At 40.1% G+C, this 15,006-nt stretch overlaps 1 protein-coding gene across 1 annotated transcript in view; it reads right to left on the bottom strand.

Moving 5' to 3' along the window:
* The window catches only part of KIAA0922 (KIAA0922 ortholog), a 47,639-nt gene that overhangs the window by 3,417 nt on the left and 29,216 nt on the right, over positions 1–15,006 (bottom strand). The window contains exons 20-29 of the mRNA XM_010155730.1: positions 14,679–14,864; positions 13,037–13,186; positions 11,844–12,460; positions 9,316–9,470; positions 7,913–8,037; positions 6,214–6,368; positions 5,108–5,293; positions 3,977–4,055; positions 2,823–2,908; positions 1,340–1,460 (exon numbers count right to left, since the gene is read on the bottom strand). Coding sequence (XP_010154032.1) covers positions 1,340–1,460; positions 2,823–2,908; positions 3,977–4,055; positions 5,108–5,293; positions 6,214–6,368; positions 7,913–8,037; positions 9,316–9,470; positions 11,844–12,460; positions 13,037–13,186; positions 14,679–14,864 — 1,860 coding nt within the window. The remainder of the gene's footprint in view (positions 1–1,339; positions 1,461–2,822; positions 2,909–3,976; positions 4,056–5,107; positions 5,294–6,213; positions 6,369–7,912; positions 8,038–9,315; positions 9,471–11,843; positions 12,461–13,036; positions 13,187–14,678; positions 14,865–15,006) is intronic.

Below are 15,006 nucleotides of genomic sequence, written 5' to 3'. Positions count from 1 at the left end.
TTCCCTACAGCCATGGAAATGGTAGCTATGAAGTTAAATAATGTGATTTGAAATGGAAGAAAATGTAATGCATTCTCAAGCATTTGAATGCTTGAGAAGAGCACTTAAAAATGGAATTTCTACTTTCTCTACCACATGTTAAAGTCCTGTTAAACACCACGTTTTCTAAACTACACACTAATTTGTAGCGATTATACTTGCTTTAATTAAAACAACTTTAAAATTTCAAGAAGACTTTTCAAAAGTAATTCTTAAACATATGTTAGAAGTGAAACAAGCCCTGCTATGCAGTGAGTCTGAAGAAGTCGAAGTCTGGACGAGGTACGCATATAAAAGGATTCCACGTTGTGCTACTTCACTTTTACTACTCAGGCCAGAAGTTGTTATAAGTTATTATCGCTACATATGAATAATTACATGTATTTTTCCATATGAAGTCCAAATTGAGATGGGTGTAAGAAAAGCAAAGTAGCCTAACACAGGATCTGCCACAAATCACCATCTATTTCATTTGACTTAAGTAATAGACAGACCGCTGGCCATTGCTCCCAGTCATTAGGGCTTCAGTCTGTTGACACAACAGTTGGAGTTGAGGTTAGCAGGCTGGTTAGGGTCACAAGATCAGCACTTGGGGATTTCTGCACTTCCAGCCTGTCATTTCAGATGACAGGATATGATCTGAAGAACTGGCCATACTTCACTGCTGTGTGGTGGCAGAGTATTTCTTCTCACTAGTTTGTGGTGCATACTTCATCAGTAACATTTGAAATGTGGAGAGTCTAAAGTACAACAATTACTCCAAGTTCCTTACTACAGGAAGATCAAACCAAATTTACACAGAGCCTGAAACAGTCAGACCAACTTGTATCCTTACACCACCTTCAACCTGGACTATTTGCCTTTATTTAACAATGTCTGCTTATGCCATTTAAGGCCAGTACACAATGCGTAGCAGACCCCATGACAGATGCCCCATGATATACAGAAACTATGCATTTAGCAAGAGGCAAAAAACCTAAAAGCCAAGCCCTCTGCCTGGCCCCTCAAAAGAACTGGAAAAAATTAAAAGAAATTTCCAAAAGGTATGACATTAAATTTGAAAGGAGTTCTGGAGTATCTATATCTATGAGCAGAAACACCAGTGAATTTGTCCTAGCAAAACGAATCATGACGTATTAAAGGGACAGCATAAACAACTAGAACCAAGAGTGAAGCGACAGCAAGAATTTCACTTTAACTATAGCTACAAATATTGTAAGATGAGCTCAAAGTCAGTCCTCTGCAACACAGAAACCTGAACAAAGTGTTATCCATACTGTTCACATAAAACGTAACTTGCCTGTTGTGGACAGAGGGGGTTTCTTGGATCATGCACGGTATATTGTTCTCAAGGTTGTAGTTTAAACTGTTTGTCAGGCAGACTGGCTGGGCAGGCCACAAGTCTCCTGTCGGGTAAAGACCTAAAAAGGGAACAGGGAATGAAATGCAGAGCAACAGGAAGGAGGCTCCACAAGCTCTGAATGTCACAATGACACTTTATTCTCAGATCCACAATAAAGGATTGTATGCTAGATAAAAAAAAATTACTAACCAACTAACTAACCAAGTTACTAACCAACCTACTCTTTGTAACAAATGTCCATCTTTAAGCAAATCTCAACATTTCTATTTGTTAAAAAATATATATAAAAAGACTGGAACCCAGCATCTGGCATTCAACAGAACAGGGCAAGAAATTCCTACAGAAAGTCCTTAAGTGATCAGCTACCACGCCACGGCGGCACCCTTCCTCACAGCAGGGATGCAATCCCCACCAGCCTCCCCCTTGTCCCTACCCACCAGTCAGTAACCATCCCTGGAGTGCAACTGCATGAACACGGTGGGAATGGGGTTGGATTTTTAACAGACTAGAGCCATTCCCAACCAAACAATACGTGCACTCACTACGGCTGTATTTAGCCCCTAAGGCAGATATTCACTGTGTTGCTCTCTACAGACCGAGTGCTGACAGATACTTGGTTCCTATCAACTCTGTGAGAACCAGCAGCTGGAGAAGGAAAAAAAGATCCACATCAACAGTTCCCATGAGACAAGGGTTGCAAAGTTGAAATAACAAAATATTTTGTTATTTCACATGATGGATGAGTATTGCTATGCAGGAAAAAGTTTAATCAGCATTTGTATCCTACCAGACATAGGTTAAAACCTACAGCAGAAGGGACAGCCACAGGCAGGCAGTTCTCCTGCCCAAAGAACTGTGTGTCCTAAGCAGCTCTGAAACTCCACCTCACCAGGGAGCCTGTTGCTTTTATGAATCCCACTCAACAAGTCAATATTAGTTCCCTTTGAGATAAAAACAATGAAAGCTCAAAAGTTTTAACAGCCCAGCCCAACCCAACCTCATTCACCACTGCTTCCAAAGAGAGCAAGTCCCAGCCATGGAAATTTAGAGAGAAATGGTCTTATTTGATTTGAATTGATGCTGAGCTTCTTTTTAACACAGCAACCAGTGCTGTTGACCACCCAATTGCATCACTACTGGACATAAATCTGTGCCAAGCAAGAGGATGAAAAAACAAAGAATACCTAAAGTGCGAGTTGAAAGCTAAACGCTGTCTTCACACAGAGGAGATGGAGCAAAAAATGGCAAGGTTGCAAGATTTTGTTTGCTAACCTCACTCTTAACTTGTTTAGAAGTAAGTCAAGTTCTAGTAACAACATGTCTGTCAAGTTGGCATATACCGGTGCTGATAGCAACATCACTGAAACTGCTTGATAAAGTGTGCAAAAAACCAGCTTCAGTTGTTAATAAAGGAACTGACCTTTGTTTTTGTCAGGATCTGCAGCTATGTCAGTGAAATTGGGACACAAGGCTTCAGGATACTGGGGGATGCTGTTCATGTCTCTGCTGAATGAAAAGGAAATTTTATTTCTTAAGTCTAGGCACTGTTCTGTTTCATAATCCAAAGTATTTCAAAGGAAATATAGTGAGGTGTAAAAAGTATTGCAATGAACATCATGATTGCAATTGCTTTCCCACTTTCTTTCCTAATTTTTCTTATTTTGAATTTCCACTGTGAAATTTTAAGTTTTTCCCCCCCAATTAAAAGCCAGCTACTTATTAAACATGCAAAATAAAGAAAATTAATACATCCTAATTACCCCACTTCTATTACTGACATATCAACCTACTGCAAATTAATTCAACAGCTCTTCTCTCAAATTGGAAAACAAGCTGTAGTCCAAGAAGATGAGCAGGATCTCATAATGTTTCAACGCTCCCAACAACTTTCAGGGAAGTTTACTTTTAAGTGCACAAAGACACATAAGCACACATGAACATCCACTGAATATCCATAAAATCCCATCAAAGAAACTAGTTAATATGAATGGAAAGGGAAAATTTTCAAGCACCAGCATCCCAGAGGAAAAGGATTAAATTATTTCTGCTAGTGAAAGTAGTCATGAATGAGAAGTGAAACGAAGACTCACAGTAAGAAAAATTGTAGATGCTATCTCTACTACAGTAAAGAGGTAGAAAGGAAAGCGGAGGGGGGAATCAATTTTCATGCTGTATATCCTAGGAGAACATTACTCCTATTAAAAGAATAACATCAACTTGAAAGTCTCACTCCCACCTTTTTTTCTTTAAAAAAAACATTATTACTTTAATATAACTAAGTGCTAATGGAAATGTAGTAAGTTGCTAAGATCTGGAAGAAATAAGAGGGGAAAAGTAATTTCCTTTTCCCCACATTTCATTTTAGATTTGGAAGCATTTATCGTATTTCCCCAGTACAAACCACTCTGCACTGATCTCTTCACGTACTAAAGAAGATTCTTCCCCCAAGAAGTACAATTAGATGATCACAAAACCCGACAAGACAAGAGGTAGGTGTAATTTATCAAAATGAGACAAAGTTTCAAGTTGGTGTGTTTCTTTAATATCTTACAGGCATAGATTCAAATTTTTTACCTGGTATTGCAGATGTTATGAGACAGATTTAAAGTGATAGGAGTTTCAGATGGAAAATCATTTTGTGAAATATTTTCTCCTAAAGAAAAGAATGATTGTGAAAATCAAAGATCCTAAAAAAAAAAAGTACTATGCACAGAATATACATACAGACTAATCAGTGGTGTTAATCAAGTTTTCCCTCAGCCTGCAGTATCAGTAACTCCATTAATTTCACAGGGTGCTCCCTATGTCCACACAGTGTCTTTTATGACTTGTGGCTACCACGCTCTTAATGGAGACATTCCTTCTTACCACCAAATTCATTCTGAATTTGAAATTACTTACTCTCTTTTTTTCTAAGAGGCATTACAATCTCAACAAACAGAAAAGTCACGTGCACACAATTTTGTTTTCTATTAGATTGCAGGTTCAGACACACCACATACTATCTTCTGGTAATGTAAAGTTTTATACATACAAATACACATGTAAGTACATGTGCATTTTAAAATCATTCGAAACAGCTTTTTTCAGGTACTCAAACCTGGTTTTACTTGTGTCACTTCAGTACAAAATTTACTTCTGGTGCTACACCAATCTGGATAGTGATGATGTGGTGGCAAGGTTTAGGCTCTCGACTAATTTAACGATGCTCCAGCATTCAAAAAGCTGCTGTAATGAAACACAGTTCCCATTTCCCATACTAGTCAAGTGGCTCAGGTCTCCTGGCTACTTATGCCTCCAATACCGCTACCCAGTCCCAGCATCCTCAAATCTGAACTGCTTTCACACATTCCTCATTTGTGGATTTCTTAAACAGCTATAACAAACATTGTATTTTTATAAGAATAACTTGAGGTAACAAATTCAAAGGCAGAAACTGCTTTGACTAGTGACTCTCAGTCCTCCATCTTTCCATGAAAACTTGTGCAGCTTCCCCAGTGAGGAGCCTGTCAGCTCATTGTCATCTCCACAAAACTCACGGTATTTTTTTTCAAGTACCGAGTTCTTTAAATCTCGACTTGTGTTTCTGAGAATTGCCCTATAAAGGGCAAGTTATGCGCTGCATGCCACAGTGCCCCTTTCCATTCAGAAGGAAGGCTAAAACTCTCCCCACTACGGTGCAGAGGTGGTATTTGCAAAACTTACTGGATGGAAGAAAATGCCTGGCAGCAATCATGGGCTTTTTATCTCCATCTGAGCTGCTAGTACTGCTCCAGCTACCCCAGCTCCCACGACTGGCACGAACACTTCCCGATGAACTTCCACAGTCTGAGCTTGAATCAGAACAAAACTTCTCCAAACACTTCTTCTTGGACCGTTGATAAAAGCTTTCTAAAGAAGTTGGAACACCACCACAAAACACTTAAGAAAGCCTTTCAGACAAAGATTCAGTAAAAGTCATCCAAAACATGAATTCACATATATTCTCTCAATTTCTTGATACTAGAACAGAAAATAGTATTTACTGACAGCCTGAAGATAAATGTGCCAGCCCCTACCATGAGGAGCTTATGACCTACACAACATCCCCAGTACAAAGAATGCAAGTGAGGATATAGTGCAGTTGGAGGCAATAGCTTGAAACAGGAATCCCATAGCTTGAAACAGGAATCCCATACTTCCTTTTCTTTGAAATACAGTTAACATTTTAAACATGACACGTATCCTGGCTGTAGGAACATGCATACTAAAAGCAATTACAAATGTTGGAAGTAATGAATTCATAAGTGATAAATTCTACTTTCTTACTATCTCATGAGGGAGGCAAAGGGCAATCCTGTAAACATTGATACCTTCTTCATCCCTCCTCTTCCCAAAAGCCATGGAAAAAAGCTGATCAAAATCCTGATGGAAAGGCAGGAAGCAGGTACCCAAGCTAGCAGTGTTTTTTAAAAATGACCTGCCTATCCTAAAGGTGGCCTTCCCAACAGAGCCACTTCAGTTAACACTGGGTTTAACTGGAACACTCAAAGCAGACTGCCAGTCCTTCACCCAGGCCTGATGGATTATGGCTTCAGACTGATTCACCTCCTGATCTGCATCACCAACTAACCAACCTACCCACCCCCTCAGAGAAAGGAGCCTTTCTGAAGTGAGACAGTATTATTTCAGGCACTGCGTCGTGCCAGTCCTGCCGCCTTTGTGTCAGGGTTCAAAGGGGAGAGAAGCGCAAGTCTCTCAAAGAACAGCTCTACTGCCACAAACCCCACATTACATTTCCTCCCCCATTTAAGACAATTAAGATTGCGTACCTGTTTCTCCCTGTATAGACAAGCTCCCGGCTTTCTGGTCTGCTTTACAATTTTCCCCATTACCCTGAGGACACCAGGCTCTTACTCCGTTCGCTCTGAGATCCGGCCTTTCAAATTCACCGCACATATGCTTCAACTCGCTCTGCTCGGGGACCCTAATACAACCACACCCAAAGAGACACATCTGCGTTTTACATTTCAGCTGCATTTTTCCTTTTCAGGCATTAAACACTTCAACTCACACAGCTATCGAGGCAGGATGGGGAGCAAGGAATAGGTTTAGGAGTCTTATTCGCCAACATTACAGAAACCTAAAAAAACCTTTCCCAAAATGCAATATCCCACCACACAGACTACTACGGCTCTGGGGGAGAAGCAAAATAACGTGTGTATGTCCAATTCCATTCTCTGACACACCTGCAGAAGGCACTGGGATGTTATGGTGATAAGCACAGTCCAGCACTGTGCAAAGATCTAGATACACAGAAAAATGTGCCCTGCGACTAATGCTCCGGCATAATTATAACTGGAATAAAACCATCAGCCAAAGTAATCTTAAGCATTTGCAAGTAACACTGAAATATCTGGATCCAATATCCTAATCAGAGTGTATTACGGCAAAATGAATAAAATCCAGCTGTCAAGTTTCTAGAGGAAGGAAATGGTTACATCTTAACTCAGAAAGTAGCAACTGCTGAACTAGTTCAAGGAACTGACACCAGATTTCAGTATTTCACCTCTTTTTTATCCTTCCTAGTACAAAGGTGTGCATCCTGCAAAGATTTACACGTGCTGACTTCCCACACAATGAACAGTAACTCGTTCATAATGAGTTATAACAGCCCCTTCCGATTTACACTCTCCTTAAGTCCACTGACCTCAATAGGATCACCCGCAATAAAAATTTAAGTCTGTGAAGGCTTTGTAGAATTGTGACCTTAATTCAAAGGGCTGGGGGAGGGGAAGGAGAAGAATTTTCTCCTTGTAAGTATTTCTGGTTTAGCTGCAGTTTATAATTGGGATTTTTTTTAACAACAATCCAAATAACTTAAAAATAAAAAATAAAAAAAAAAAAAGGATTTTTTTTTTTAGTTTAACTGACTTCAGAAATGCATTTAAACAAACCTCAGGGGGAAAAGTAATTTCCAAAAGTGCTCTCAATGTTCTTTTGAGCCTAAGTGCTGCTCTAACCTTTTTAATCATTATGGCAAAAATGCAAGCTGCTGTCTCTTTTCTATGTATTTCTCTTCCTCTTTCAAAATTACTAGAAGACAAAACTCTCTCCGTTACTCAATACAGCAGATGATTCTCCGGAAGGTGGAATAATTTCAACAATTTTGGTATCCGTTTCTCACTGAAGGGAATACATCACTGGATTTTATCCACCCCATGCAGAACGGAAAGGAAGCTAGCCATCCAAACTTCAGAGACAGCAAATTCCAGACCATAAGGGAGAGCGACCGCCGCTATGCAGAATGGGGTGTGTCTATACACATGCAGGTTTACAAATGGAAAAATACATATTTTTTTTTACTGGTTATACTTAGTACTGCACATTCTTAAAAATTAAGGCTCAGGCCAGGATTCAAGTGTGTTTAGTTAAACAGATAAAGCAATCCTGCCTAATGTACTATGCAAAACCTGCGGAAACATTACAGCCACTCTGGATTTCTTCACCATTTGGTGAGGCAACACATACCTTGTAGATACATTAACGTTCTTCTTCTTATTTTTTCTAGATGTTCTATTTCTATTCCAATTCATATTTGGTACATTTCCTTCCTTCTTCTCCTGAGGTTTCTTCTTCCTATACGCATCTTCTTGCTAAAGGTAAAAATATGAGCTGAGACAATACATACACTATAAAATAAAGTTACCTCAGTAAATGAATTCCGTTGGATTTTTCTAGCTAAATTTCTTTGGACAAAACAACCCACCCCAAATGTATAGTTACTTCATGATTTAGTGCCTTTTCACAGCACATCCTCTTTCCGGCACCATCAATTTGACCAGCCTTTCCAAGACTGTGTCCTTCAAGACATCAACAGATGATGAGACAGAAATTTTTGAATTCCCAATGTCAGCATTTTCCCCTTCACGGCATCTAGCTCTGACTTCCAGGGAAATAAAAAAATAGGGGGAGAAAAAGGAAAGCAGTCAATAAAATTCCCAATGTGCTAAAACCAAAAAACATCTGCCAGATTTATGATCAGTTTGTGTGCAAGTTCAGCAGCAATAAATCCTCCCTTTCCTCAGCAGCTGGGGAGGTAGGGGGAGGCACTCATTTGAATTACAACTGAGGAAATTATGGGGTAAGTTAACAAACAAATAATAGTAATTTTAAAAAATGCAAGAAACAAACTGAGCAACATCACCCGCACACGGAAAGAAGTTTGTAAGAGCAGTTCCCAAAACAAGACCAGACCCTGTCTTTTCTGATACATAATTCTCAACCATGGTAATTCATTCCTCCTTACACCTTTTTGCCATGGGATTGCTATCCAGTAGCCAGGACAGAAACATAATCCAAATTCTTGGGTTTACTACTTGCCTGATGAAGTTCTTTTAAGTGTTTATGCTGCCTGCAAGACAGGTACAGTCTGCTGTGTTTATCATTCTCAGAAACCAGGGGTGAAGCATGATGCTTCTCAGCAGCTTCACAGCCTGTTAAGGGGCTTGGGCCTGCTGTATTCTCAAAGGTAAATTTCTGATGCAAAGCCCTGTATTTGGCAAGCAGGTCTGCAAACGAAGGCTGATATGCCCTCCTAGGACACCTCTCCTCTGGAGTATGTCCCCACATCATTCCTGTGGCTGACAACTGGCACTAGATTCCAGAATGTTTGTGTCCGCTCTGACAATAACAAAGAGTAGCTTTGGTTGCAATACAGCCAGTATTGCCATATAAGGGCTGATTTAACTTTTACCCAAACTGCTCATCATTCTATAAAGCAGCATTAATAGGCAATGGATGTGGGATGGCAGTGTTTCAGATCTGTGACTGTATGTAACAGTCCCTACATAAACATACATACCTACATATGTATAAATATATATAATAAAAAACAAAGATCATTAAAGATTTGAAAAGCAGAAAGATCAAACCTCAGAAGAAGTGATCTCCTCTTTTGTACAGCATGGAGTCTCTTCCTTAGGTCCTTTATTAATCTTTTTCTCTGTGGAAGGCTTTAAGTTGATCTGCTTTTTTAAAGTCTCACAGTTTTCTGTTTCATTCCTGAGAGGCACTTGCTGGCTATTCCCTAAAATTAAACAGTAACATCAGTTTTCTTGGGAATGGAATGGGCTCCCAGTCATAATCACAATATCTTCTCCCTTTCTTCAAAACCAGACCTGTGCTGCTTTCCAAAACACAATGAGACTAACTTCTAGGCTGATGATGCTGAAGATTTCAAAATCAAAAGCTAATGCTGTATAAAAATTCTCACAGTAGTTGCAAAAATCAGCTCTGTATTGATTCATGCTCATGGGCCCATCACTCCTAGCACATGTATAAGTTACCCCAGTCCCCTCATCTCATCTGAATTTGAGCTGTTCGGGTCCCAGCCATATGTCTGTAGGGCAGAATCTAAAGCCAGAGAATACTGGGTTAAAAGAACTAAGAGGAAAAAAGCCCTGAAAGCTGGGTGGGGAGGAGACTTTTCAAAAATGGTTAGTTCAACATAAAGATAGCCTTTATTTGGAGCTTTACATCTCTCAAGTGCCCTCTGCATTCAGTATGAAGACAAAGGGAAGTCATTGTTTCTTTAAGATGGGTTCCAGGTTAGAAGTTCATTTTCTTGAGAGGTTTGTGAGGAAGACGACTTATTCTAGTGTAACAAAAGCCAAAAGATGAAGAAAACAAGAGGACTCCTGCCTCAACAACTAGCTTAGTTGCTCAGTCAAGTCACAGTCCTACATCTGGGCCCTGCAAATGCTGGACAGGACAGAATTAACTTCATCTCTGATCATTTCCAGGTATCTCAGATACCTGGAATACATCCACAGCGATCTGCTGCCGAGACTCTCAGCTCCTCTGCAGGAGAAATGCCATCGCTCGCTGAACTGGTCTTTTCAAATGGGAAAGGCACACCCACAGTTTTACAGCTTCTTATCCACCAACCAACTACAACATCTTAGCTCTGAGTCAGCCCCCCTCTCCTCCCAGGAGCCAGCAGTCACAATGCCTGCAAAAGGAGCCCGTGTGAACGAAGCACCGGGGGACACACCAGGCAAGGCAGGCTGCCAGAGCTCTAAAAAACACCCCGTGGCTCTCCAGCATATGAACATGTGAGTACCTCAGGTCCTGAAGAATCCCCTGTTTGCACAAAATCAGGTCTGTAACTATAATCGAGATACAAACACTGCAACAAGGTACTTCTCAGTCTTTGTTTATCCCACCAAACTTCTTGAAACACAGAAATACTCACACCCCTGACAGTACAGAAAACCACACTGCGAACAGACAACAGGGCAGTTCACCTGTAATGCTCTACCACCCAATACAAGTAACTGTCCGTACTCCTGAGACAGTCTCTCAAAGTGGAAGTTTTGTCAGTGAAAATAAGTCTAGTGTCTCCCAATTGGTTTATGGATAACCATGATTTCCACGGCCTGTACTCAAAGCTACTTTCCAATGCACGTAAATACAGTTAAGGCATAATTACTGATTATTTCCCCCTCTGCTGATTTCCTAATTGAAATAACAAACAATACCCTGCAGTTTAGGAGCACATGAAGAATTCCGAAGTACTTTGTAAGTATGAGTGGAATTATCCTGGCTCCACCCAAGACAGCACACATGTACCCACAGTACCTCACAGATAACACCACAGTGGGAAGCAACTGGCTCAAGGTACCAACTACACACTACAGCAGGGCCCGAAGCCCCTCTGCAATGGCTCACTCCCTAAATAAACTCTGCCACAGCTACAGCTAATGCCAGTCTTCAGCATTCAACTACTTTGCTAAGTGCCTAAGTAAAGCCAAGCTTCCAGAGGACACATTCTCCTACCCTGCTCTTGATTTTTCCCAGGTGCTACTCCTAAAATTTTGAGTTGTCAAGCTAAGAGGTTAAGATTTCCCAGGCAGCTTAGTTCCACAATTAAAACAAACAAAAAGACCCAAAAAAGGTGCTAAAAAATATAGCTATGCAGTTAAGAGAAATGCTGATCTGCAGACTCTTACAAAAAATAGAATTTCACACAACTCAGCTTTTGTTATTTCAGGTGCTTTTATCAAATAAGTTCTGAATATCCAGTATGGAACATGCTTGCTTGGTGACCCTCAAAAGCAGGCATCAGATTTTCAGTGGACCTGAATATCGCAAACTGGGATGTTTCTGAATATCTGACAAAGGCAATTTGTGTTTCCTAAGCAGATCTATGACACCAATTACTTTAACCTCTAAAGTGCTACAGAGCACAAGCTTGCAATCTGTAAACCAAGGCAAATTGATGATTTATGAAACTACTTTTAACGCAAGCTATTTCCTTAGGAATGTAAACAGATAAACCACAGTGAACACATAAGAAATACCACATCTCCTTGTCCCATGCAAAACACAAACCTGATTACAGTGAACTCAACATATTTTACCCAGCCATTTTGACTGATAGAAATTGAAAGAAAATTACCACTGTTTTTCCTAGAAATTTCTTGCAGTTCTGGCTGTTTTTGAGGTGAATTTCTGGGCAAGTGACTTTCAGGTAGCTTCTTGGACATCTTCACAGGACAGAACTCCTGTTCTTTGAGCTCAATTAGATTTTCTGAAGTTTTAAGGTTAGTTTCCTTAGGAAACATACATGTTTGAAGATCTTCCTTCAGATCACACTCTGAAGAATTATTTTTAATGAGAACTGTATTTTTCAGTGCACTTTCTTCTTTACCCAGAAAGTTTTCTGGAAGAGTTAAATTCTTGTTAACATTTATGCCATTTGCATATTTTAGAGTTACCCAGTTCTGACTGACAACATCAGTGCAAATGTCCTCTTTTGGTGCTGAGATTTGGTTCTCCACCATCTGGTTTTGTTTCTCGTCAGTAGTTGCAATGGCACCGCCAGCTGCTGTGTTTGGTTTCTGCTTATTGTAGTAAACTGAACATTTGTGTTTCTTCTGCGAGTGGCTGTAGGTCGCCGGACTTCTCTTTGCTGCATTCTGACTTCGGCTAGAAGAAGTGCCTACAGAGAGAAAACCTTTCCCCTTCCCTTTATCTGAGGAACTGTAGGAATCCATAAATGTCTTGCAGCTTCCCCTGGAGAAAAAATAAATTATTTGAGATTTGCTTTTATCTACGAATCTACTATGAATTGTTTTATGGGATATTTTTGTAACAAAAGAAAGGGGAGAATAATCACAAGCCATGAAACTGCATTAGGTCGTCAGTTTATCATACCAGCTAAGCACAGCTTGATTTCAGTGGGAGTTGAGCAAGACTCTTAAGTATGTGCTCAGACTTCAAACACACTTACATGCTTGAGTAAGAGCCTAACTGACCACCCAGGAGGGTGAGATTTGAGGACCATTAATGTATTTTCCATTCTTTCCATGGCTGCTGCACATGGTGTATCCTTTACTTCAACCACACAATTTTTACCCTATGTACTACTAACAATATACAGGACTAAAACCCTTGAGTCATTCCATTTCTCTTTTGTGAAGATGAATATACACCACAACACTGAAAGCTCTCTGAAAGAGGTTGCCTGGAACACTATTTCCTCTAAACCAGCCCACAGCACTATCAAAATACATACATACAGAAAGCATCACTCCACAATAAAAAGGGTATAAAAAGAAGCAATTCAAAAGAAGAAAGAAGTATTTTTACTTGTAGGAATCAGAGCTGATTACGTCAACAGAGTTGCTGTTCTGCTGCGGTGAAGAACTAGGATTTGACCTCTGTCTTGATTTCACAAACTCTGCTAGAATATACTGGGCTTGCTGGAAGGCTATCAGAATCACTCCAAGCAGGGACAAGCTGCCAAAGAAAACAACAGATACTGGTGTCTACAATTTTCAGGAGTATTCAGTGAAAGAGTTAATAAGCTTCTAACAAGATAACACTTTCCAAGCATACTGCTAGTAAATTCTAAGACAGCTGAGAAAACTCAAAATACAGTTTAAAATAAATACCAGTTGTAACAGTCTTGTCTTTTCCTTTTTTCCTTATAGCCCTCAATAGTTATTCTCCCAATAAAGTAACTCAGCCATGACACTGACCAAAAGAAAAAAAAATCCATTCTAAAAAAGCTAATATTTGGTTTGAAGATCAGTTAGAAGTAAGTCTTACTACAACACAGTGACACATCATAGTATAATACCTATCAGTCTTCTGAGTACCTTCTATTCATTCATGATAGCTACATCATTATCTCGATATTTCTTTAATACTGTGTCTTTATATTCCTAGAGAAAATGCCAGCACGAAATGGGCTACAAATGCCACCATACTTCTGAACTAAAACCAAAGCTGCAAAATACCCTCTACTTCTCTCTGGTGTATTAACTGTACCAAATAGAACACGATCAGAACAAAAATTTTTGTAATTCATCAAACTCCCAATCATCAGGAAAACAGAATGAGAAATTCCTGATTCTTTTAGAACCTTGTGGTCTCCTGTTGCATCTAGAACCACGTAACATGGTCTGAATTGTTGTTCCATTTGTGCTCCAACTGGTTTTGCTTTCAAAACAACAACCCATCAGAACCACAGTGCGCACACATATATGTATCACCATGACATTCGCATTCGCTGCTTGTTAGTACTGACTGGTGGAAATCTGGTTTGGTGTGATGAAAGCACTGGGCACCATCTGTGACAAACACAACATTTAGTTCATGCTACACAGTGTGAAAGGCTAGTAAAGACAGAAAAAAACCAGAACAGGCGTAGGAGCAGAACCCATAATTGTAGCCTGGTCCTCAAAAGCAGTTTACCATGAGCAAGCAATGGTCAGCTAACACAAGCCAAAACGTCTTGCTCAGGTAGCCTGTTAGCAGTGTTCACAGCAAAAGCTAACAATAAACACGAATATTTTTTAACAAGTGAAAGAAGGAAAGAAGCAGAAGGACAAGCAGGTCCTTACTTGGTTGTCTGAAACTTTAAAAATAAAATTAATGTTTATTTTTCAGGAATAATTAATCTACCAGTCCACTCAATTCTATTTACGATGTTCAGACACTAATGTTACATGTGCATCTCCACTGCAGGGGGAGTAAGTCTTCTAGCAACGCGGGTATCCACTAGGTATTACTGTGGATGTATTCCAGCCCTTTCTCTTTGCAGCCTTACCATGGAGGTTTACCAGAAGCAGCCAGATGAAATGCCTGACAAATCCACCAGAAGACTTAGATGCAGTAGCGATTTAGGCCCTATGACCACTGAAAATCTAACACAAGCGAGAAGTGCTTGCTGATCTTTCACTGGCGGGTCCCTTTCAATCTGATGCAGGAGCCCTGAAAGCATTACCTTACGAAGAGGACAGTGAGCCTCCAGAAAGACTCTTCCCAGCTGGGTCCTGGCACCACATCTGCACACAGTGGTAACAGATGGTGAGGAAGAGTCACATTGAGCGTGAAGTGGAACTCCAGATCAGCAGCAGTCACCAGCGTAAGCTCCCGGATTACCCATGAAGATGTGAAGTCAGGAGTGAATCTGTCAGGAAAGCAGACAGACCTGGTGTTATTTTTCCACTGCTGGGCTGAATTTCATTTTCTGAAGTCACACTGACACCAAAAATTACAAAATAACTTCTCATTTAAAGCTATGGAAAAAGGACAGGTGGGCACTGTCTCCT

The sequence above is a fragment of the Eurypyga helias genome, unplaced genomic scaffold, assembly GCF_000690775.1.
Source record: "Eurypyga helias isolate BGI_N326 unplaced genomic scaffold, ASM69077v1 scaffold15897, whole genome shotgun sequence".
Lineage (NCBI taxonomy): Eukaryota > Metazoa > Chordata > Aves > Eurypygiformes > Eurypygidae > Eurypyga > Eurypyga helias.
This window is presented reverse-complemented; position numbering and strand designations above follow the sequence as displayed.